The 23863-nt window shown below is 45.3% G+C and overlaps 1 protein-coding gene across 1 annotated transcript in view; it reads right to left on the bottom strand.

The window, feature by feature from the left end:
* The window catches only part of LOC144798950 (uncharacterized), a 120896-nt gene that overhangs the window by 21093 nt on the left and 75940 nt on the right, over positions 1–23863 (bottom strand). Inside the window, exon 4 of the mRNA XM_078670089.1 lies at positions 9735–9831. Coding sequence (XP_078526215.1) covers positions 9735–9831 — 97 coding nt within the window. The remainder of the gene's footprint in view (positions 1–9734; positions 9832–23863) is intronic.

Genomic DNA, 23863 nt, shown 5'->3' with positions numbered 1-23863 from the left:
AGTCAAACGTCGGGGCTTGCCCCAGTTTTCCCCCTTTCCGCAGCTCAAACGTCAGGCGAGGTTGATTCTTTTCTGGCTTCCCCATGTTGTATGTTCGGCCAGATTGCCGCTAGATATATGTGTCTGCACGATGCCTCTCTGCTCAGGGGATGCCTGGTGCCTGCTCAGTTCTGGTCGCTCGCTTGTCGCGTAGATCCCTTGCGAGTTCTGAGTGCGTTAGGAGTGCTGCGGGTCTTATCGTTGTGGTTAGGCCGCGCCCTGGTAACTCATCCACCACGTGACCGGTCTGAAAATGGCGTCGTTTTCAGGATGCCAGCAGATCAGTGTGCCGCATGTATATCATCTATCACGTAGCGTTTACCTGTTCAATCCGCGCGGACTCATGTGTAACGCAGACCCTTAGATGGCACAGCTGTGTTGTATACACTTGCTTAGTCTATAGTACCTTCAGCCTCCAACAGGTGTCGTCTCCAGACAGTGACGCACAGCGATGGAGGAGAATCACTCTAGTGATATCAATCAGTTAGTGTCCCACCGTTGTACCCCCTGGATAGTGTAGTTTTTGTAAGCCGCTGTGCAGTGGGGGGGGTGAGGGACCTTCTGTGGCAGTGGTTAGGCTGTCCTCGCTCTTTGCAGGCAATAAGGGACGTTTATCCCGGGCTTGGTATTCAGTAGGATCTGGCTGCCTGCTCTAGCGCTCACCGTGCGCTGGGTGTTGATTACTTGCTGGGCCGTAGTCCCCAAATGCCAAGCGCCGTTCCTACCGTGTCTGCAGCGTCCGCTCCGGGGCAGTGTGTCAGCGCCTATTTCGAGTCTCGCCTCGAGGGGGGGGAGGATCGTTCACCGTGCAATCAGCGGCAGTTTGTGGATCCGCTAGGAGCAGACGTCCCTGTAGCGTGTTTCTTCCATCTCAGGAATTGCTGCGGGTGGGTCGGCTGCGGTCCGCCAGTCTTTCCGTGGCTCCTCCCCTAGATGCGGCCTGCGCTAATCTCTACCGCCGGGGGCTCGCGTAATGCTCCGTCCGGGGCTCCTCCCAGCCGCTACCGACCGCTGCCCCGGGTGCTAAGATATCCGCTCCCGCCTGCTTCGCTACCTTTCTCGTCGGCAGGGTAAGTCCCAGAGAGGTCGCGAGTGGCGTCGCTAGCTGCCTTCTAGCCGTCGCTGTAGTCTCTCAGCTCAGGGCGGTCCTCCGGGTTATTTAAGCGCCGCCATTTTCTGCAAGTCGCGGACGGCCCCTCAATGTCCCGGTTCCCACTGCAGCCCCTCTGCACGATTGTCACCAAGCAGTCTCCGGCGGCTCTAGTGTTTCTTTAGATCATGGCCGAGGGCAGGTCTGCCGAATGGCGAAATTAGGGCAAGGATATTGTAGGATAGATTACGATGGCTGGCGGAGCTGCACTACAGTGCGGCCATTTTCGCCAAGCTCCAAGCCACACCCCCATATAGTAAAATATTTACATTTTAAATTTGCATTAAGTTATTAATGAGCAGCATTTTTTTTTATTTTGCTCTGCATTTAAAATAAATATATACAATTCATTTACAATAATATTTAACATCAAAACATTTTTTACAAATTATTTTCAAGATCAGTAAACTTTTTGATATTTTCCTATACTTTAGCCATAGGGAGATCTCCACAACCAGGTCAGGCAAGACATGTAAGTATACCCTTTTGAGTAACTTTACATTTGTAAATGGAGAATAGCAAAAAGTGAAAGAATTACTCAAAGTGTAGGATTAAGCTTGCAAGGGTAGATTTACTCGTGTGTAAATTTAGCTTTTTGAATTGGCGCAATAGTATTGGGAAAACTGCATCTGATAGCGAATTCTAGCCACACATTCCTTGCCTTAGAATTTTTCTTAGGCGTCAGGCTGGATTAAGATTTTTTTTGTGAACAGTAGATGGAGCCGTAGGTGCTGTCCGTGCCGGAAATGATGTGCCCGGTCCCGATATCGGCACCACCCCAACAAGCAGACGTCAGTTCTTTTCTTTTTGAACCAGACAACGCAAATCGGGAGAGAGCTACCCCCAGTAATTTTTTGACTGACCTTTTTCAACTTTTTCTTGAACTTTTTTGAGATCTTTCTCCTGGTGTTGCAGTGATGTTCAGTAGGATAGCTGGCTTCAAGTCTTGTGGCACCTGTCACTGGCAGATGTTGGTGACAGAGCGGCATCTTGTTTGCCTCTGGTGGCTTGAGCATGACCACAACGTGAAGAACCTGCATCGCCTTCTGTACTATGCAATCCAAGGCCTTGAGGGAGCGGTCCCTCAAGCTTCTTGCTGCTCGACGTGTGACGCAGCAACAATCTTGGGCAAGAGGAAGGTCGTGGGATAGGTCCTAGAGTCATCAATCTTCATCGCAGTGAAAGTCACCTGGGTAAGTCTCTCAAGAATGAAAAAAGAAGTAAGTTGAAGAGGTCTTGAACTTTACCCTGTCCGTCTAAGTCTTCTGTTGAGGGAGCGTCATCATTCAAGATATGGCTCCGTGGTTGAGTTTGCACCTGGGCTGGCTCCATGCGTCCCTGAGTTTCTGGGAGCGGAAGAAACCCCCTCTCCAACTCTGAGAATTTCATGAGGCCATGCAACTCGTATTTGGGTGGCCCGCTCCTGCTGCTTCGCCTTCAGGCCTTACTGGTTCCTCACTGGCAGGTCTGCCCTGTCACCAGTTGGCCTCTTGGATCTTCTGATGGATCCAGTTCGGCACCTGTCATTCCACTTTGACCTTCCCCGATGCTGGTTACAATCTCGATGCTCCCAGCACCTCTGGCGCCCTCCAGTGTCGCTGTCCTCATTCCCGACTCCTATACGGAGCCTGAGGGGTGTCTTCTGGTGCCGATTAGAGCCTTGCTCTGCAGATGGCAGCCTGAGCCCTATTCCTACAAGCTAGGACTTGGGAAGGATTGGGAGGGGCCACTGGACCCTGTTGGATACCAGCCCCAGCATGGATTGGTGTGGGGAATTGGCAGACAACAGTAGACTGGACACTTCCCCAGATACTTAAAAGTTCTGCGAGGGGTTTTGTGTGTTCAGAAATGATTGGCGCACAACAAATAGCGGTGAGAGTAAAGAGAAATGCTAAAGTTGAATGGTGCTTCTTGGTCAGAGGAAACCCAAAACCTCTGAAAAAAGAGTGGGGAAGAACCCTCTCCGTCAACGATCGCGCAGCTCTCCAACAGTTCGACATACAGCCCCCTTTGATTTCAAGACAGCATTACCCGCCTGTCTTTGTGATTTCTATACTTTGGCGCAACGCTTTACTATTTTTCAGCCGCAGGTGGCCTTACTTGAATGTAAACCCGACCAGGACTTGGTTGGAATTATCACCGTTCCCCCGATACCGCCCCCAATTACACTTTTTTAGCCCTGAAGAGTCACAGGTGATTGCCCAATTTGACGAAACACGTGTCGGCTGGTTTTCATTTTCTTTGGATCTCCTTTGATAGGAGTACCACCTTGACCGTTAAAAACGAACAGATAATACTATTTGTGTGCGATCTTATCTTTAATGACGAATGTGATTACCCTCATAGAAAGATATATTTTCCTATGTGCTCTGGACTTTGTTTATTTAAACTTCCCCAGATACTGGCATGGTCTCTCCTCCTACCATGGATATGGAAGTTGGACCTTCTTTAGGCTATGGTGGTGAGAAGGGTGGCGGAGGTCCTGGACCTTAGCCTGCCCTGAGTGGCAGTCAAGAGTAACGTCTTGATAGAGGTGCTTCATCCGGAAGTGACCCCCTCAGAACTGCTTCTCCCATTAAATGGAGCATTTATGGATGTCCTGCTTGGGAGCTGGCCAAGACCTGCACACGGACGCCTGTGAACAGGACAATGGCCGGAAGGCATCACCCCACCCCAGAGCTTGGTGGTCCAAATTTTCACTTCCAGTGTAGACCCAGGTGCATTCCCTACACCCCACTGCACAGGGAGTCCAAAAGGCAAGACACCATAGGCAGCTTAAATGTTTTCTTCCACTATCCTGACAATGCGGTCAGTAAACACTGCATGTCTTTTGGGGAGTTACTACCATGTTCTGTGGGATTCAGTTGTGCAGGTGCTGCCCATGGTCCCGGAGGGTGCCTGGCCATACTCTCCCAGGCTATGGCAGACTAGAGAGATGCAGCCTAGCTCATGATCAGATATGGGCTGGGCATGAAAGACTCGCTTGGAAGAGTGGTTTCTTCGTCACTGGCCTTACCGTGCCATGCCTGGCAGAGAACAACTGTTTTTTAGGTGATGTCTAAGCCTCTTGTATGGACATGCCCTTTGCTGGATTCTGTCTTTTCAGAGACAAGGCGGACTCAGCGCTGGGGCACTTCAAGCATAGCACAGCTATGGTCAGGTTCTTAAGTATAAACTTCTTTATTCGGCTGTTTCACAAAAAAAAATAAAAGAAACATTAAAAGTACATTTTTACACAAGTATATAGATAAAAACCCTTTCTGTAGCTATTTCATTTCATCAAAGGTAAAATTGCCAGATACTTATTATAGATTTTGCCTATGCTTCATAGTACATTTTAGAAAATTAAGAACAAAGTAGCAAACAGTTTCAGTTTCAAGCATTTGAAGTCTAAAAAATGCCGGCCTACATTGTCTAAGGCCCCAGCTCCTCAATGTAGGGAGTAACCAAATCTTCCTATGTGAGTGGTGGAATTTACAAAACATGATCACATGTAAGTTAGACTGATTTGATATTCCATCACAAGGGCATGGAGGAAAACTTGAATCCCATCCATTCTTCAAAGGGAACGTGACCAATCTAACGAATGTGTCCAGCCTAAATCTTGTCATCAGAATTCTTTCATAAGTTGTTACCTGCAGAGTTAAATAGGGGTGAATGCCATACGTTATTTGAATCATATTCGCATGAATGACCGAAGGTTTTGACGATTCGGATGTCAGTCTCAGAGTCTCTAAGTGACGAAGTGCTTGTTGTTTTAGTGCTCTCTTCGGGAGGTCAATTATAGACTCAGGTTCTTAAGCCTTTCCATGGCCCCCACCAACTCCTGTCCACCTTTCAGTCCTTTTGAGGCTACAAAGGGGCTTCCAGTGACATCTCTATCTGCCCAGAAACCACAGCATGCAAGCTTCCCACCCTCTGCATGGCGGAGGACTTAGTACCCCCAGACCCTGTGGGCTAGACAGCCAGAGGTCGGGCCAGTCCACCACCCCGCAAGCTTTAAACCTCTTTAGTTTGACCTTCAACCATCATAGGCAACCAGTGGGAGGCAGAATTTGCCATCACCTACACCACTGGAGGTCGATAATATCCGACCCCTGGGTGGGTCCTCCAGATTGTCCAAAGGGGCTACACCCCCCACTTATTGACTACCCCTCCACCCATGCCACCCATGTGTGACAAGCTGATGGAGGAATCTCACTCCTTACTCCACCAGAAAGTGGTGGTTCTCTTGGGCAAGGGAGCCACAGAGAGTGTGCCAACACCAGAAGTAGGTTGTGGCAGTTATTCCCAGCTACTTTCTGGTGCCCAAAAAGGACAGAGGCCCTTATCCTATCCTAGACCTGCATCCTCTCAATTTCTTACTCAAAAAGGAGAAATTCTAAATGCTCATGCTCGCTCAAGTCCAGTCTAGAGACTTGATGGTAGCATTGGACGTGCCGGATGCATATTTCCACATTTCCACCCTGCCTACACACAGGCGTTACCTGCGGTTCATGGCGGGCCACAAGCACTTTCAGTTCGCCATCTTCCTTTTTGGCCTTACCAGCCCCCCTCGGGTGTTCACCAAGGTGATGGCGGTAGTTGCAGCTCACCTGTGGAGATCAGGGCTTGCAGTCTTTCCTTATCTTGACGACTGGCTGTTAAACGTGGGATTGCCCCAGGCAGTCGCCTCCCACCTCCGGACTACAGTGGACTACAGTCACTAGGGTTCACTATCACACCTGACTTCTCTCAGACGCTCCCTTTCATCGGAGCTGTTCTTGACAAGGTACAGTCTCCAGCTTATCCTCACGGACAGTGAGTCCAGGATATTAAGCCTCTATCCTGGGTTTGGGTGAGACTAACCAGGCCTTGAAAAATCAAAATCAAAATCTTAGTCCTGCAGGTTTAGTGACTTAAATAATATACTCAACCTAATTATAATGCTCTTGACCCATAAACTGGTTTCACATTATGTGACCATGGACAAGTATAAATCACTGATCCGCCATTTTCTTCTTTATCACATATGAGAGCACCTTCAAATAGGTGAGTTGAACAAATCTGCGATTTTTTGTTTCCTTTAATAGACTAAACTGTTGCTCCATATACAAAACAAATCTAGCCACATATAGGATACACATGACCGCTGACTTGCCTCTTAATTCATTAACCGCATTGTCATCAGGACGTAGGCAAGAATGTTTCTCAAATCATGCTTAAAAACAATCACTTTTTAATAAATACATACCTGAAGCGGTAACACACTTATTTGCAATCATCAGATTTTCCATTGAAATGGCCACAACATTTCCAACTGATGTGGCTTTACTGATAAAACTATATTATAGTGTACGATGTTTGGAATCGAGTTTCTGCAAATATTTGTTATTTGCACATCACCAAGTAAAGTTTTCTGATTTGTTTTGCTCCTACTTAAATCTTTGTTTGCATAACACGTCTGAAGTGCAAATAAAAATGTTCTTTTATAATTCCTGGTATATTTTGAAATACTTGTTCCATTCATTTACAAGTTTTTAACTATTGTGTTTTAGAAAAAAAACTGACATCTTTCAGCCTTTTGTTTCATAATGATTGTCGGACATCTCACTTGAAAAAAACCTCTAGCAGAGGGAACAATTAGTAAAAAACAAAACTGACATTTGACCTCTGTTGTTGAATAGACAGCAAATGTGTCAAGATAAAAGCAAGTTTTAAAGGCGTCTTTCTTGCTCATTCACTTTCTGAATGAACAGAAAACACCTGTTCCTTCCAGCTCAAGTTCACTCACGTGAACAGAAGGACGAGTAGGTGCTAAAAATAGCTCACCTGATAAAATCTGACTCACCATAGCGAATGGGCATGTAGATTTTTCAAGGCCTTCTGACTCTAAGGCTGTTGGGTCTCATGCATCCTGCTTGTGACCCATGCCCACTGGCATATTCTGACTTGAAGTTCCAGTGGGCGCATCATCGTCAAAATGTTTCCGACATGGTCCAGATCTCGGAGGGAACTGCAAAAGATTTGCAGCAGACCCCTCTTCCTTCTCCAACCAGATCTCACAGTGGTGACAAATTGGTCACTCCTGGGTGGGGCGGCCATCTGGGAGAGGTGGAGATCAGAGGCCTCTGGTCTTCAGCAGAATCCCGACTCCACATCAACCTACTGGAGCTCTGAGAGATATGGCTGGCTTTGAAAGCCTTTCTACCCTCCATCAAGAGAAGGCTAGTTCACGTGTTCAAGGACAACACCACCGCCATGTAGTACTGCAACAAACAGGGCAGGTGAGATATTGGATTGTTTGACAAGAGGCCCTCTACCTCTGAACAAGGCTGGAAAGTCAGGGCATATCCCTGGTGGTTCAACACCTGGCGTGCTCTCTGAACTCCAGGGCGGGTTAACTCAGCTGAAGGTGTCTAGCGGATCACAAATGGCATCTCCGTCCAGAGGTGGTGCAAGGTCTCTTTCAGCTCTGTGGAGAACCTTGGTTAAATCTGTTAGCCACCCCTTAGAATGCGCAAAGTCAGCACTTCTGGGCGCTGGAGTTTTCAAGATGGCCCTTGCTCGGAGACGCTTTTCATCTCAAGTGGCGCTCAGTCCTCCTTTATGTCTTTCCGCCCATACCCCTCCTGCCCAGAGTTCTCAAGCTGATCAGAAACGACCGGGCCCAATTTATCCTTGAGGCCCTGGACTGACCTCTGAGAGTTTGGTACTGTGAGCTGTTGAGCATGGCTACCGGTTCTCCGATCAGGCTGCCTCTTCTGGAGGATCTTCTGTCGCAGCTGCAGGGGAGGGTTCTCCATCAAACCTGTCAACTTTCCGCCTTCATATGTGGAGGTTGAACTGTGACAGTTGACAGCTTTTGAACTTCCTTCCAAAGTCTGCAATGTTACTTTGGCAGCCAGGCGGCCATCTACCAAGACGGTATAGGCCTGCCACTGGGGCAAGTCTGTGGGATGGTGTGCAGAAACGCATGTTGACCCTCTTTCTGCTCCCCTTTCTCAGGTTCTTATCTTTAATCTTTCTCTTGCCCAACAGGGTTCTGCTTTGGGCACCCTTAGGGCTATTTTTCTGCTATTACAGCCTCTCTGTGATTGCCAGATCAGCCATCCCTATTCAAATCTGCTGTTGAATTGTCTCCAATATATATTTTCATATCACCTTTATCATGCCTCAGTGGATCCTCCATCTCGTACTTACATTTCTGATGTGCAATCCCTTTGAGCTGCTACATAACTGTCTTCTCAGGCTCTTTATCTGAAGATGTCCTTCCTAGTGACAATAACATCTGCCCAGAGGGTCAGTGAGCTTCAAGATTTGTCATCTAAGCCTCCATACTTAACCATCTTTCCAGACAAGCTGGCTCTTTGCAAAAAAGCTTCCTTTCTGCTGAAAGTTGTCACTCCCTTTCATGTAGAACAATCCATCACCCTACCTACCTTTTATGCTCCGCTGCATCCCTGTAAGGAAGAAGAGCGACACCACCGACTGGACCCAAATAGAGCATTGTAGTTCTACCTTGAACGCACAAAAGAGTTCCGGGTGATATGCCAAAGCCAGGAAGGAGAAGGGTGTCCAGAAATGGATCATCTCCTGATGGATCATCCTCTACATTAAAATATGCTACGCACTGGCCAAGAGGCAACCGCCTGAACATTTGGGTGCTCATTCCACCAGAGCTAAAGCTGTGACCACTGCGTTGGCACGTGGAGTTCCAGTCCTGGACATCTGCTAGGCAGAAACGTGGGCTTCTCTGCACATGTTTACCAATCACTACTGCACACATACACCAACCACTACTGCCAGGATAGTCAGGTCCATCAGGATGAGCACTTTGCCGTACAGTCCTGCAGGACTTTCTAGGGTGACTTAATTTACCAGACCCACCTCCAGGGAAGTATTGCTTGGGTATCTATTCTGTGAGGATTCTGTGGCTACAAGTCTCTATCAGCTGAACAATTACTTACTTTCGGTAACATTTTATGTGTTAGAGACTCTATCTAGCCTCAGATTCCTTACCGACCGACCCATCCTCCCCACTTTGCAAATGGATTTTTATGGACAGGGTGGTTTCCCTTTCAGGGCCCTAGTCTTCTACACCAGTGGACAGTATTCTTTGTAGCACTGCAGAGGAAAGTCACAAAACGAAACTTACATCAGCGTGCTGGGGTGGCTTCTATATAGGAACTGCACACTTCCAGCACAAACATAGGTGAACACTTACTTGCACTATGTAGAAGCATTGTGGAGAACTTACCTGCTCAATTGCGCTCTGGAAGTAACTGAATAAAGGTTGATTGCCTGTATTTACTGTGGGTGGAGGGAATGAGGCTTTTGTCCCAACTTAGGGCCGTGTTAGATAAAGTGCCCCGGGGGTGCAACAGGCGTAAAGCTTTGAAATAAAAGAAGTATCTGCCTATGCAGAAAATTAATATTCACCATGCCTAACAAGAACCCAATACTATATGCAGCCCAACTCAATCTGAGGATTTCACACTTATTCATCCGTTTGGGAAAAACAGCAAGTTGGCATATTTACTGAAAGTTGAGTCTAGGCACTCACCTGTGATGAAGGTGTAGGACCCATTAGGGTTATCTTTCACAAGTGGGAAGAAAGATTTCCAGGATGTGAACGTGCTCAGCACAAGCGTATCCAAGACCTGAGAAGAGAGCAAATGTTACTGTAAGGCTTTTCTTTTTAATGACTTTGCTCACAGAGGTATTTTTTTTAAATGAGCGTGAATTCCTCCCATTTTGTATTTTGAAGTACATACTATGATATGCATTCTCTAAGACAAGCCTTTAGTAGGGTTTTCCAAATATATGTTGAACTGACCCATGACCCGACCTTCATCCATTGCCTTGGTATATATAGCGGCGAAAAACAGAGGCAATATAACAATCATTTAGAACATACTCACCACCAGCCATGAGAAATATTATTAGGATTGTACCCACCACAATCTAAGCTAATTCAAATCAGTATCTCAAACACTACACTCTATGCTCTAAAGAAAACTCTTCAAACATAGTCCATCATTCTAACCAGCTTAACCATCATCATCCTCATCACCATTTTAGTCATTCAACCCATCAATCACGGCAAATTATTCCAGTTAACAACACCATCATATATGGATGAATCATATTGTTGTGTAGTTCCTATAAATCTATCTGGGTTCTGTGCGTTTAGACAACATAAACTAAGGGATTGGTGTCCAGACTGATTGCAGACACCCCCAAAGGACATGTTAGACTTTAGACCAGCTAGCTCACAGTGCCACCATAAGCCCCCTAACTTTACCAAGGAGCGAATAGTATCTGGCAACTATCGGACATGACAACCCTTGATCCTTTTGGGATCGTGGACACAGTGAACTACTTTTCGCTCAGTAACTTCTGCTCACTTAGTCTCAGAGAAATACACAGAATAAACGATGGGGATGTTTTCAATAAGCATTTATTGAACTAGCGTCATTCTAGTATAAAATATGTGTGCTGCCGCAGCCATTAGACACAAACAGATATATACGATTGCAAGCACCAACAGAGTAAATAAAAGGTAGAATTCTACCATGGTGCTAAAACAGTGAATATATGCAGGCAAATAGATACATAGTAGTAATCAAGCGTACTCCTAAGATGCAAACCCTAGTTAAGACTACCTAAGTGTACCTAGCATGTATGTAGCTGTGAAGCCAAGAATCCTCTTAAGAAAGAGCCAACCCCATTACCTGATGGAAAAGAATGAAGGACCCCGTCTTGGTCTCGAGTTGGACACCCCGCAAGGGATGTCAGACCACAACATGCTGGAGTTTCTGCGTGTAGGGACTCCAGCATCTTGTGTTCACATGGAAGCTTCTCCTCTGGTTTACCTAGCGAAGATGTGGTGCTTATATACCCAAAAGGTACCCTCATGGGTTCTACCGAGATGTGTAATGATACTGTGGGCCTATCATTCAAGGATGACAAGAGCGGGGACTTTTGTACAGAGTTTTTATACAAAAGATGGTAATCCTGCTGTGCGATACTACGAATCCTCATGCATAATAAATTAGGCTTGTTTTTGAAGAAAACCACACAACATTTATTCAGCACATACCTAGGGTGAAACACAGCGCCAGAGCCGTTATGTAGAGCAAGGTAGGACAAATGTAGGTAAAAGGTCGTGCAGCTACCTAGGCCTATATTCGGGTACATTGGGGCTCATAATAATATAGTAAGATGCACATTTAGATTGCATGCTTAGTTGGCTTTAACCAGCTTCTAAATTTGGGGCAGCTTACAAAAGAAACAGTGACAATGGCAATTGATTTGGTTTTTAACCCGTTGGCCACGATTTTGCGGCAGTGTGGCCGTTTTAAAAAACAGGCGGGGCTGCGTCGGCCGTTGAACGTGCGCAGCACCAGCCAGGTAGTGCTCCGAACGTTCAATGGCCGACGGCAGCACTTAATGGGTTAATAGTGTACACCATTGGTGTGTGGGTTAGGTAATTGCATGTTAGTTCATTATCATATGTGAAAATACATAACATGAGTGTGCCAATGTAAGCAAAGCTTGAGAGAAAAGATTCAACTAGAGCCCTATAGAGTTAAAGACAGATTAAAGGAGCCAGATGGTCTCTATTTGCTGCAAATTTGTACTCATATATCACTTCTCATATTTATACATCTATTCCACTGTAATACATTTTATGAATTGGTGTGAATCAGTTTTTGAGAAACTAAGGTAAAAAAAATAAAGATATCTGGACGGCTGAGGGTCCTGCGGGACCGCAAGTCAGAAAAACATAGCAATTTGATTGGCTGAGAGGGATTGTATTCCTGTCAGCCATCTCGGTAACGTGGCACCGACCGATCGATTGGCTGACCGCAACATTGAAAGTAATGTTGTAGCCGCATTACAGGACACGTGAATTGGAAAATTGAAAATAAATAGCAAATAAGGGGGAAGGGTAGTGGTACCCTGATCCTCTTACAGTCATGGCGGGGTCCTGTGGGTCCGAGCGTAGGACTCCGTTTCTGGTCCATGCTGGCTCCTGTGGGAGTATTGTGGGACCCCTACTATGCACACCCTTCACCTTGTACAGAAATGTTTACGGAGAGCCTGCTCCCTCCAGACATCCAAACCCCTTAGTTAGTCAAGCCCCTACTATACACACACTTTGCCTCTACACAATCAAGCCCCATTAGGTGTCATGCCTGCCTAGCCTCCGTGGAAAGTACAGATGAACTACCGAGACCAATCCAAGATGGCCTCAAGGGACTGCGCATGCGCGAGGGGTTCGAGACGAAACATAAGCTCGCTTCCCCAGGCGCTCAGAGCTTTGCACTCTAGTCTCTTCGCTCTCGAGACTTCACATCCGCTTGGCCGCTTCCCGTTACCTGCCTATGTTTGTTCACAGACTCTTGTTCCTGGTTTTTGGGCATAGCTTTCCTTAGCGGTACTGGTGTGCTTCTTTGTTTAAATCCTGGCTTGGGACCACCGTTTAGAGGACCTCTCATACCGCCCGGATACCGGAGCAGCCATTCTTTGATCTGTTGCTGCTTAAACGATTCCTTCCTTGAACCCGGTCTCTCTGATAATTGCAAGCCGAGAGTGTCTCGGTGTTCGCTCCGTAAAGGCTGTACGGAGTTTCCCTGACTCATTTCCCGATAGACCCACGTGTTTTGTTTTAACGTGGATGCTATTACTTATTATTTCTCTCACCCAGTGCCGGCTGTCTTACCCCGGTGTTACTGTAACTTTCTGCACCCTGTTTCTTGAGGACCCGTCGTTGGGCCTGGCTAAGGTCCCGTCGAACGGCCGGTATTTTCATGGGTAGGAGTGTGAGGGGTTTGCGTGGCATTGTGGGACTTGTGGTCCGCCTGGCGAGTTTCCCCATTAACCTTTTGCCATATTATTTGTGCGTTCTCTGAACTTACCGGATTCTGGCATTTATCACAGTGCAAGGACAAGAAGAACTGGTAAAGCGCTTGTAGCGCCCTATATTTACATTGTGTGCTTGTCAAATATTATGTGGTGTTAATGTATGTACTTATTACCCTCCAGGCAACTATTGTTATGATCCCGACCTTTTTTCATACCAGATCCATTAGCTGAGGAGTGATTCAGGTTAGGTAAGAGAGAGACTCATACCCGTAGATAGGTCCATATCAAAGCCTTACCAGAAGTAACAATCCATATTCCTCCATCTAGGCCATATTGGGATTCCATAAGGTTCTATGATTACTTGTACGTTTCCAGACGCAGTCCTAGTTGTTTTCCTTGACACACCCGTGTGCTCTCAGGTAATAGGTGGTTTATGCAATAACATTGGGAGGAATGACTGATTGACTGTTGTTGTATTAACCTATTATTTCTTGTAGCTTCATCCTCCGACAGAAGCAGAAGAGAGCAGTGTCCGAAGAGTTCAGTGTTTTGTCTCCCCCACTTTCCTTGTTTTGTTCCCTCCTTTCCTTCCATATCACCCTTGTGTCCTAGTGTTTGATAGGCACAGGTGGTGTAGGGAGGAAGGGTTGGGTTTATCATCGGCTCCTGGCACTCCTGCGGAAACCGTGACCGGATCCTTACAGAGCGCAAAGTCTAAATTGCTTTTTCTGCCCGAGTGCCATGACCCAGGTTACTATGGAGGATTTGGCCCATATGTTGGGCAATCTCCAGTTGGAAACACAAGCTTTATCCCAGAGGGTGGATAACTTACAAAGAGACAGACAGGCTACCGTAGAAGCAGGAGGGGGAACTGGGCCCAGCACTTCCGCCCCAGTTGTACACATTACTACTCCCCAATCGGTCCCGTTAGCTCCTCCTGAACGATTTACAGGCGGCACGGCTAAACTGTCTATGTTTTTAAGCCAGTGTCAGTTACACTTTATGTGCAAGGCCAGTTGCTTCCCAACAGACCAGGCTAAAGTAGCATTTGTTATCTTATATTTGGGGGGTTCAACAGCTGACTGGGCTATCCCGCTTGTAGAAAGGAATGATCCCATGTTACAGGATTATGGATCATTCAAACAAAAAATTACAGAAGATATTCGATAAACATACATTTACTCATTCTGCAGATACTGATCTGTTATCACTCAAACAAGGCACGAAGGAGCTCTCCGCTTATATCACAACATTTCAGAGATTAGTGGCTGAAGCAGATTGGCCTGAGAGAAAACGCAGTGCCCTGTTTTATCGAGGACTGCGAGATGAACTAAAGGATGCACTATCACATGTAGTGGACCCTCCTGATAGTTGCCCTGAACTTATCGACCTCGTAGTCAAATTAGACCACAGATTACAGGAGCATAGAAGGGAGAAGGGGCGTTCTGATATTAAACCCTATGTATACCATAGAAAGACAGAAGCTGAGAAAACAGCTGATGAGGTAGAACCTATGCAAATTGGGTCAATAAGAGGACCTTTGAGTCAAGAAGAAAGACAAAGGAGGAGGGAAAACAAATTATGTCTCTATTGTGGCAAAGCAGGCCATTTTTTGAGGAATTGCCCTGTGAAGCCCTCCCAAACCAAGAAGTCGGAAAACTAACAAGCCCGACACCTGGAGAGGCTAAGGTGTCGGGTAGCTCAGGTTTGATAGTCTCCTCTATAGACACCCCTTCTGTCATACCAAGTCATTTCTATATTTCTGCTATTTTGTTATATGAAGAAAGGTCAATCGCAGTGCTTATCATGTTGGATTCTGGGGCAACCGGAAATTTCATGGACACTGATTGGGCTAGACACCATGCTATAGAGTCAACAGATAAAGTAGCGTGGGAAGACGTCACCACTATCGATGGTAGCATGTTGAAATCAGGGCCTATCACTCATCAGACTGTACCCTTACGTCTAACACTAGAACAAGGACACCATGAGGAGGTATCTTTTGACTTAATTAAATCACCACAGTTCCCTGTATTATTGGGGTTACCATGGTTACGCACACATAACCCACGGGTGGATTGGAGAACTGGTACGTTGGAGTTTTGTAGTGACGCTTGTACAGAACACATGGGTATGAGAAGGAATGGTAATACACTTGCTTCTGTCAGTCCTTCTGACCTACCCTCGGATTATGCAGATTTACGCATCGTCTTTGATGAGGTGCAAGCAACAAGTCTTCCCCCCCATAGGCAATATGACTGCCGCAATGACCTTTTGGCAGGGGCTAAGATACCATGTAGCAGGGTGTATTCCCTCACTGAGAAGGAGAACGTATACCTTAGAGACTATTTGGATGACATGCTTAAGATAGGGTTTATACGGCCCTCTCGTTCTCCTGCCTCCTCTTCTCTTTTTTTTATTCCGAAGCGAGAGGGCGGCTTCAGATGTTGTATTGATTATAGATCCCTGAACGACATCACTATAAAGAACAGATACCCACTCCCCTTGATTTCAGCCCTTCTTGACAGAATAAAGACCGCCACAGTTTTCACTAAATTAGATCTTCGTGGAGCATACCATCTGGTGAGAGTCAAGGAGGGGGATGAGTGGAAGACGGCCTTCTGTACGAAATTTGGTCTTTATGAGTATTTAGTGATGCCGTTTGGACTCTGTAATGCCCCTGCAGCATTTCAATTCTTTATCAACGAGGTGTTAAGAGATCTAATAGATGAGTTTGTAATCGCCTATATCGACGATCTACTCATTTTCTCTTCCTCAATGGAAGAACACAAGGGTCATGTGAGAAAAGTACTGGAGAGACTACAGGAAAATAGTCTATTTTGTAAACTGGAGAAATGCTTTTTTCATGTTCCTGAAGTGGCTTTTTTAGGATTCATGGTATCTTCCTCGGGCCTCCGGATGGATCCCCAGAAAGTGGAGGCCATTCACCAATGGCCCACTCCTCGCTGTATTAAAGAAGTGCAGAGCTTATTGGGCTTTGCCAATTTTTATCGTCGTTTTATTGACGGTTTTTCGAAGTTAGTAGTACCTATAACCTCTTTGCTGAAGAAAGGTATCCCTTTTCCAATGGACTCCTGCAGCTGATGCCGCTTTTTCCACTTTAAAGGAGGCATTTACGGGAGCCCCTATATTACGACATCCTGACCCGGCTAACCCATTCTTGGTGGAGGCGGACACCTCCGAAAAGGCAGTGGGGGCTGTTCTTTCCCAACCAGACCCTGAAACAGGAGTTAGTCACCCAGTAGCATACTTCTCGCGTAAACTTAATCCTGCAGAGATGAATTACTGTACAGGGGATAAGGAATTGTTGGCCATTAAGAAGGCATTTGAAGAATGGAGAAAGTACTTGTTAGGAGCAAACCACACGGTGACAGTTTTGACGGATCATCGAAATCTACAGTTTCTGAAGTCAGCCAGGGCGTTGTCTATGCGTCAACTTAGATGGACCCAGTTTTTTAGCGAATTTGATTTCGTGATTATGTACAGAGCAGGACGCAAGAATGGGAAGGCAGACGCCTTATCCCGTTTAGGGTATGTTACCACTGAAGAACCAAAAGAGACACCACCCATTATAACCCCAGACAGATTCATAGGAGGGCTTAGTTCTGAAGATGACTTTCTTGACAAAGTAAAACAAGAACAGAGTTCAGAGAAGATGGAGCCTATAATCGCATCACATGATACGGTCAAGGTAGGAGAATACTACTATGTAGATTGTGGCTTGGTCCTCCCTTCTACAGACTTACAAGGCCAAGCCCTCATATGGTGTCATTCTCATCCTTTGGCTGGTCATCCTGGTTACAAGAAGACCTTAGAATTGCTACGGAGACATTTCTGGTGGCCAGGAATGGGAAAGGACACAGAAGGGTACATACAAACCTGTCACATCTGTGCTCAGAGTAAGGTATCACATCAAACCCTGTGGGATTATTGCGGCCTTTACCAACACCCCCAGGACCCTTGCACACAGTGTCCTTGGATTTTATAGTTGAATTACCGGTCACACAGAAGGGGAACAACACGTTGCTAGTGGTGTCGATACCTTTACCAAATTAGCTCACTTTGTTCCCTTAACTGGGCTACCTACAGCAAAGATGTTGACTTCCGTGTTTTTGAGTCAGATAGTTAGATTGCATGGTCTACCTTCAGTATTGATCTCAGACAGAGGGTCCCAGTTTGTGTCTCGATTCTGGAAGGGCATATGTGAGCTTCTGTCTGTTGACGTACGTCTCTCATCTAGCCACCACCCACAAACTGATGGACAGACGGAGAGAGTAAACCAATGTTTTGAGCAGTATATCAGATGTCAGGCTCTGCAGTCCTTAACAGAATGGGATGAGTTGGTTTGGTTGGCCGAAATGGCATACAACAACAGTCATCACGCATCCACCGATTTTACACCTTTCTTTTGTACGTATGGCTACCACCCTCACATCCTCCCTGGTTCTTCCCCTCCTGGTACAACCCCCACAGCTAGTGATTTAATACAAGACATCCAACGCAACCACAAGCTTGCACAAGAGAATTTGGACCAGGCCAAGAAGAGGTACAAGAATGGAGCAGATGCACACAGACAACAGGGACCCACTTACAATGCAGGGGATGAGGTTTGGTTATCCACAAGACACATCGGTTTGAAAGGGACTTGTAAATGTAAGCCCAGGTACATTGGACCGTATAAGATCATAAATCCTGTGGCCATAAAACTCGACCTCCCCCATACGATGAAAATCCACCCTGTGTTCCATGTTTCCTTACTGAAGCTTGTTGCACCTGGAAATGTTTTACCATCCACTCCTCCACCCCTGGAAGTGGATGATGGTTTGGAATATGAGGTGGAGGCCATCATTGATTCTAGACGAGTCAGAAAAAGATTGCAGTATCTCATACATTGGAAAGGGTATGGTGTGGAAGACAGAACCTGGGAACCAGCTTGTCAGGTACACTCACCCTTCCACAGACAGCATCCCCAGAAGCCTAAGCCTGTGGGGGGATCCTTAGGGGGGATGTACTGTCATGCCTGCCTTGCCTCCGTGGAAGGTACAGATGAACTACCGAGACCAATCCAAGATGGCCTCGAGGGACTGCACATGCGCGAGGGGTTCGAGCCGGAACATAAGCTCGCTTCCCCAGGCGCTCAGCGCTTTGCGCTCTAGTCTCTTCGCTCTCGAGACTTCACATCCGCTTGGCCGCTTCCCGTTACCTGCCTATGTTTGTTCACAGACTCTTGTTCCTGGTTTTTTGGCATAGCTTTCCTTAGCGGTACTGGTGTGCTTCTTTGTTTAAATCCTGGCTTGGGACCACCGCTTAGCGGACCTCTCATACCGCCCGGATACCGGAGCAGCCATTATTTGATCTGTTGCTGCTTAAACGATTCCTTCCTTGAACCCGGTCTCTCTGATAATTGCAAGCCGAGAGTGTCTCAGTGTTCGCTCCGTAAAGGCTGTACGGAGTTTCCCTGACTCATTTCCCGATAGACCCACGTGTTTTGTTTTAACGTGGATGCTATTACTTATTATTTCTCTCACCCAGTGCCGGCTGTCTTACCCCGGTGTTACTGTAACTTTCTGCACCCTGTTTCTTGCGGACCCGTCGTTGGGCCGGGCTAAGGTCCCGTCGAACGGCCGGTATTTTCGTGGGTAGGAGTGTGAGGGGTTTGCGTGGCATTGTGGGACTTGTGGTCCGCCTGGCGAGTTTCCCCATTAACCTTTTGCCATATTATTTGTGCGTTCTCTGAACTTCCCGGATTCTGGCATTTATCACAGTGCAAGGACAAGAAGAACTGGTAAAGCGCTTGTAGCGCCCTATATTTACATTGTGTTCTTGTCAAATATTATGTGGTGTTAATGTATGTACTTATTACCCTCCAGGCAACTATTGTTATGATCCCGACCTTTTATCATACCAGATCCATTAGCTGAGGAGTGGTTCAGGTTAGATAAGAGAGAGACTCATACCCGTAGATAGGTCCATATCAAAGCCTTACCAGAAGTAACAATCCATATTCCTCCATCTAGGCCATATTGGGATTCCATAAGGTTCTATGATTACTTGTACGTTTCCAGACGCAGTCCTAGTTGTTTTCCTTGACACACCCGTGTGCTCTCAGGTAATAGGTGGTTTATGTAATAACATTGGGAGGAATGACTGATTGACTGTTGTTGTATTAACCTATTATTTCTTGTAGCTTCATCCTCCGACAGAAGCAGAAGAGAGCAGTGTCCGAAGAGTTCAGTGTTTTGTCTCCCCCTACTTTCCTTGTTTTGTTCCCTCCTTTCCTTCCATATCACCCTTGTGTCCTAGTGTTTGATAGGCACAGGTGGTGTAGGGAGGAAGGGTTGGGGTTATCATCGGCTCCTGGCACTCCTGCGGAAACCGTGACCGGATCCTTACAGAGCGCAAAGCCTAAATTGCTTTTTCTGCCCGAGTGCCATGACCCAGGTTACTATGGAGGATTTGGCCCATATGTTGGGCAATCTCCAGTTGGAAACACAAGCTTTATCCCAGAGGGTGGATAACTTACAAAGAGACAGACAGGCTACCGTAGAAGCAGGAGGGGGAACTGGGCCCAGCACTTCCGCCCCAGTTGTACACATTACTACTCCCCAATCGGTCCCGTTAGCTCCTCCTGAACGATTTACAGGCGGCACGGCTAAACTGTCTATGTTTTTAAGCCAGTGTCAGTTACACTTTATGTGCAAGGCCAGTTGCTTCCCAACAGACCAGGCTAAAGTAGCATTTGTTATCTTATATTTGGGGGGTTCAACAGCTGACTGGGCTATCCCGCTTGTAGAAAGGAATGACCCCATGTTACAGGATTATGGATCATTCAAACAAAAAATTACAGAAGATATTCGATAAACATACATTTACTCATTCTGCAGATACTGATCTGTTATCACTCAAACAAGGCACGAAGGAGCTCTCCGCTTATATCACAACATTTCAGAGATTAGTGGCTGAAGCAGATTGGCCTGAGAGAAAACGCAGTGCCCTGTTTTATCGAGGACTGCGAGATGAACTAAAGGATGCACTATCACATGTAGTGGACCCTCCTGATAGTTGCCCTGAACTTATCGACCTCGTAGTCAAATTAGACCACAGATTACAGGAGCATAGAAGGGAGAAGGGGCGTTCTGATATTAAACCCTATGTATACCATAGAAAGACAGAAGCTGAGAAAACAGCTGATGAGGTAGAACCTATGCAAATTGGGTCAATAAGAGGACCTTTGAGTCAAGAAGAAAGACAAAGGAGGAGGGAAAACAAATTATGTCTCTATTGTGGCAAAGCAGGCCATTTTTTGAGGAATTGCCCTGTGAAGCCCTCCCAAACCAAGAAGTCGGAAAACTAACAAGCCTGGAGAGGCTAAGGTGTCGGGTAGCTCAGGTTTGATAGTCTCCTCTATAGACACCCCTTCTGTCATACCAAGTCATTTCTATATTTCTGCTATTTTGTTATATGAAGAAAGGTCAATCGCAGTGCTTATCATGTTGGATTCTGGGGCAACCGGAAATTTCATGGACACTGATTGGGCTAGACACCATGCTATAGAGTCAACAGATAAAGTAGCGTGGGAAGACGTCACCACTATCGATGGTAGCATGTTGAAATCAGGGCCTATCACTCATCAGACTGTACCCATACGTCTAACACTAGAACAAGGACACCATGAGGAGGTATCTTTTGACTTAATTAAATCACCACAGTTCCCTGTATTATTGGGGTTACCATGGTTACGCATACATAACCCACGGGTGGATTGGAGAACTGGTACGTTGGAGTTTTGTAGTGACGCTTGTACGGAACACATGGGTATGAGAGGGAATGGTAATACACTTGCTTCTGTCAGTCCTTCTGACCTACCCTCGGATTATGCAGATTTACGCATCGTCTTTGATGAGGTGCAAGCAACAAGTCTTCCCCCCCATAGGCAATATGACTGCCGCAATGACCTTTTGGCAGGGGCTAATGTAGCAGGGTGTATTCCCTCACTGAGAAGGAGAACGTATACCTTAGAGACTATTTGGATGACATGCTTAAGATAGGGTTTATACGGCCCTCTCGTTCACCTGCCTCCTCTTCTCTTTTTTTTATTCCGAAGCGAGAGGGCGGCTTCAGATGTTGTATTGATTATAGATCCCTGAACGACATCACTATAAAGAACAGATACCCACTCCCCTTGATTTCAGCCCTCCGTGACAGAATAAAGACCGCCACAGTTTTCACTAAATTAGATCTTCGTGGAGCATACCATCTGGTGAGAGTCAAGGAAGGGGATGAGTGGAAGACGGCCTTCTGTACGAAATTTGGTCTTTATGAGTATTTAGTGATGCCGTTCGGACTCTGTAATGCCCCTGCAGCATTTCAATTCTTTATCAACGAGGTGTTAAGAGATCTAATAGATGAGTTTGTAATCGCCTATATCGACGATCTACTCATTTTCTCTTCCTCAATGGAAGAACACAAGGGAATTGTGAGAAAAGTACTGGAGAGACTACAGGAAAATAGTCTATTTTGTAAACTGGAGAAATGCTTTTTTCATGTTCCTGAAGTGGCTTTTTTAGGATTCATGGTATCTTCCTCGGGCCTCCGGATGGATCCCCAGAAAGTGGAGGCCATTCACCAATGGCCCACTCCTCGCTGTATTAAAGAAGTGCAGAGCTTATTGGGCTTTGCCAATTTTTATCGTCGTTTTATTGACGGTTTTTCAAAGTTAGTAGTACCTATAACCTCTTTGCTGAAGAAAGGTATCCCTTTTCCTTTTTTTTTTTTTAAATATTTTTATTTTATTTTTACCTGGTACGGAACAGAAAATTTCGCAGTAGTTTCACATCATTCTGTGTTTTAAATTAAATGACCTTAATTTTTACAAGAGTTTTGTTTAGGTACAGAAAATGTGTAGGTAAGATCAGATATGTCTCGTAAATATACAAAAATATCACAGAAATTCATAAAATCAATAGCATAAAAACTAAAAATATAACAACATAATCAATTTGTCTGAAGGGGTTAGTCTTAGCGTTATTCAGTTTAATCTAAGTCTCCCAAAATTTTCTCAAATTTCTTGAGAGACCTAGTACCTCTTAATTCTGCTAGAGTCCCCTCCATTGTTTTAATTTCGATAGCTAGATACCACCAATCCATAACATTGGGTGTATTAGGGCTAATCCATGCCCTAGCTAATATTAATTTAGCACATGAAATTAATATTGATGCTAACACCGATCGTGGTTGATTGGCCGGATGTAAACCAAATATAGCTATAGGCACCGTTATCGGAGAACTGAGGATATTTTTAGCAGTCATTATATTTCCCACTTCTTCCCAGTATTTCTTGAGCTTTGGACAGGAAAACAACATGTGCGCCAGATCGGCCGCATATTTAGCACATTTTGGACATTTGGTTTTGTCTCCCATAGCGTTGTTTGTAAGCCATTTCGAGATTTTTTCCGGCGTATAATAGAGCATGTAGGTGGTTCTGTATTGTTGGAGTCTTAAGCTAGATGACCGTACAGAGTTATGGATATTGGTGTAAGATTGTATTATATGTTTCCCTGTAAAATTAGTTCCCAGTTTAGAGTTCCATTTTTGAGCTAATAGATCGCTGTCGTTAGGACTCAGGCCTGTGAGAAATTTGTACGTCAAACTAATAATTGCTTTCTCTTTTCTAGAATTTAAGTAGTCCCAGATACCACCACTTGAAACACTATTAATTTTATTTTTACGTACTAAAAAGTCATATATTTGTAAATATTTAAACCTGTGTGTTTCAGAGAGATCATATAAAAGTTTCAAAGTGGGAAAGTCTAACATGCCTTGAGAGTTGTACAAATCGCCCAGAACCTTTATGCCTTTCAGCTGCCATCTGCGGAATTCTCCGTCGCTAAAGATGCTCGGTAGACCGGGGTTGTTCCATAAAATCATCTGAGAATGATATATAGTGGTTTTACAGTATTCAAGAATATCCTTCCATACTCTTATTATATCTCGTGCAGTCTTAAACTTGACTCGTTTGTGGTAGTTTGGGTCTGTTATGTGTAACAAGAATTGGTTAGAATCTCCTTTTAGCATTAAGTGATGATAAAATAATGTGTCCTCCAGATTTAATAAGGACCGTATGCGTCTTACATATGAAGCCCAGAAGTATAGTTTCAAGTCAGGGAAATTTAAGCCACCAGACTCTATTTGATTTTTCAGTACCTTTATTGATCTTCTAGCCTTCTTATATCCCCAGATAAAGTTACCAAAGATCCCGTCTAATTGTTTAAAAAAAGATTTATTCAAGTTCAGAGGGATTGATCTAAACAAATATAAATATTGGGGTACTATTTTCATTTTAATCAGATTCATTCTGCCAATTAAATTTAGTGGAAGTCGATGCCATTTTTTCAAAGTAGAGATGGTGTTTTTTGTTAGGTCGTTATAATTAATAGCGTTAAGTTCTTTAATATTTGAAGTAATTTTAACTCCAAGATAAGTGGCAACCTTGCAGATTTCTGGTACCGGTACAGGGGGAACAAAGTTAGCTATTATTTGAGTTTTATGTGTGTTCAATTTATACCCTGAAACTGTCCCGAATTTAAGTGCTTCAATATTAATAGCACTTAGAGACTTAGTTATTTCAGATGTATAAATAGCAATGTCGTCTGCGTATGCAGTAGTTTTTAAGCTATACCGGCCAGACTTAAATGAGATTATTTCTGGTTGGATATCCAAGGCCTTTAGGAATGGTTCTAGTGAGAGGGCAAATAGCAGAGGTGATAGAGGGCACCCTTGACGGGTGCCCCTCAAAATTGA

This window comes from Lissotriton helveticus, chromosome 12 (assembly GCF_964261635.1).
Source record: "Lissotriton helveticus chromosome 12, aLisHel1.1, whole genome shotgun sequence".
NCBI lineage: Eukaryota > Metazoa > Chordata > Amphibia > Caudata > Salamandridae > Lissotriton > Lissotriton helveticus.
Note: the sequence above shows the minus strand (reverse complement) of the source record. Positions and strands in the feature narration are given on the sequence as shown.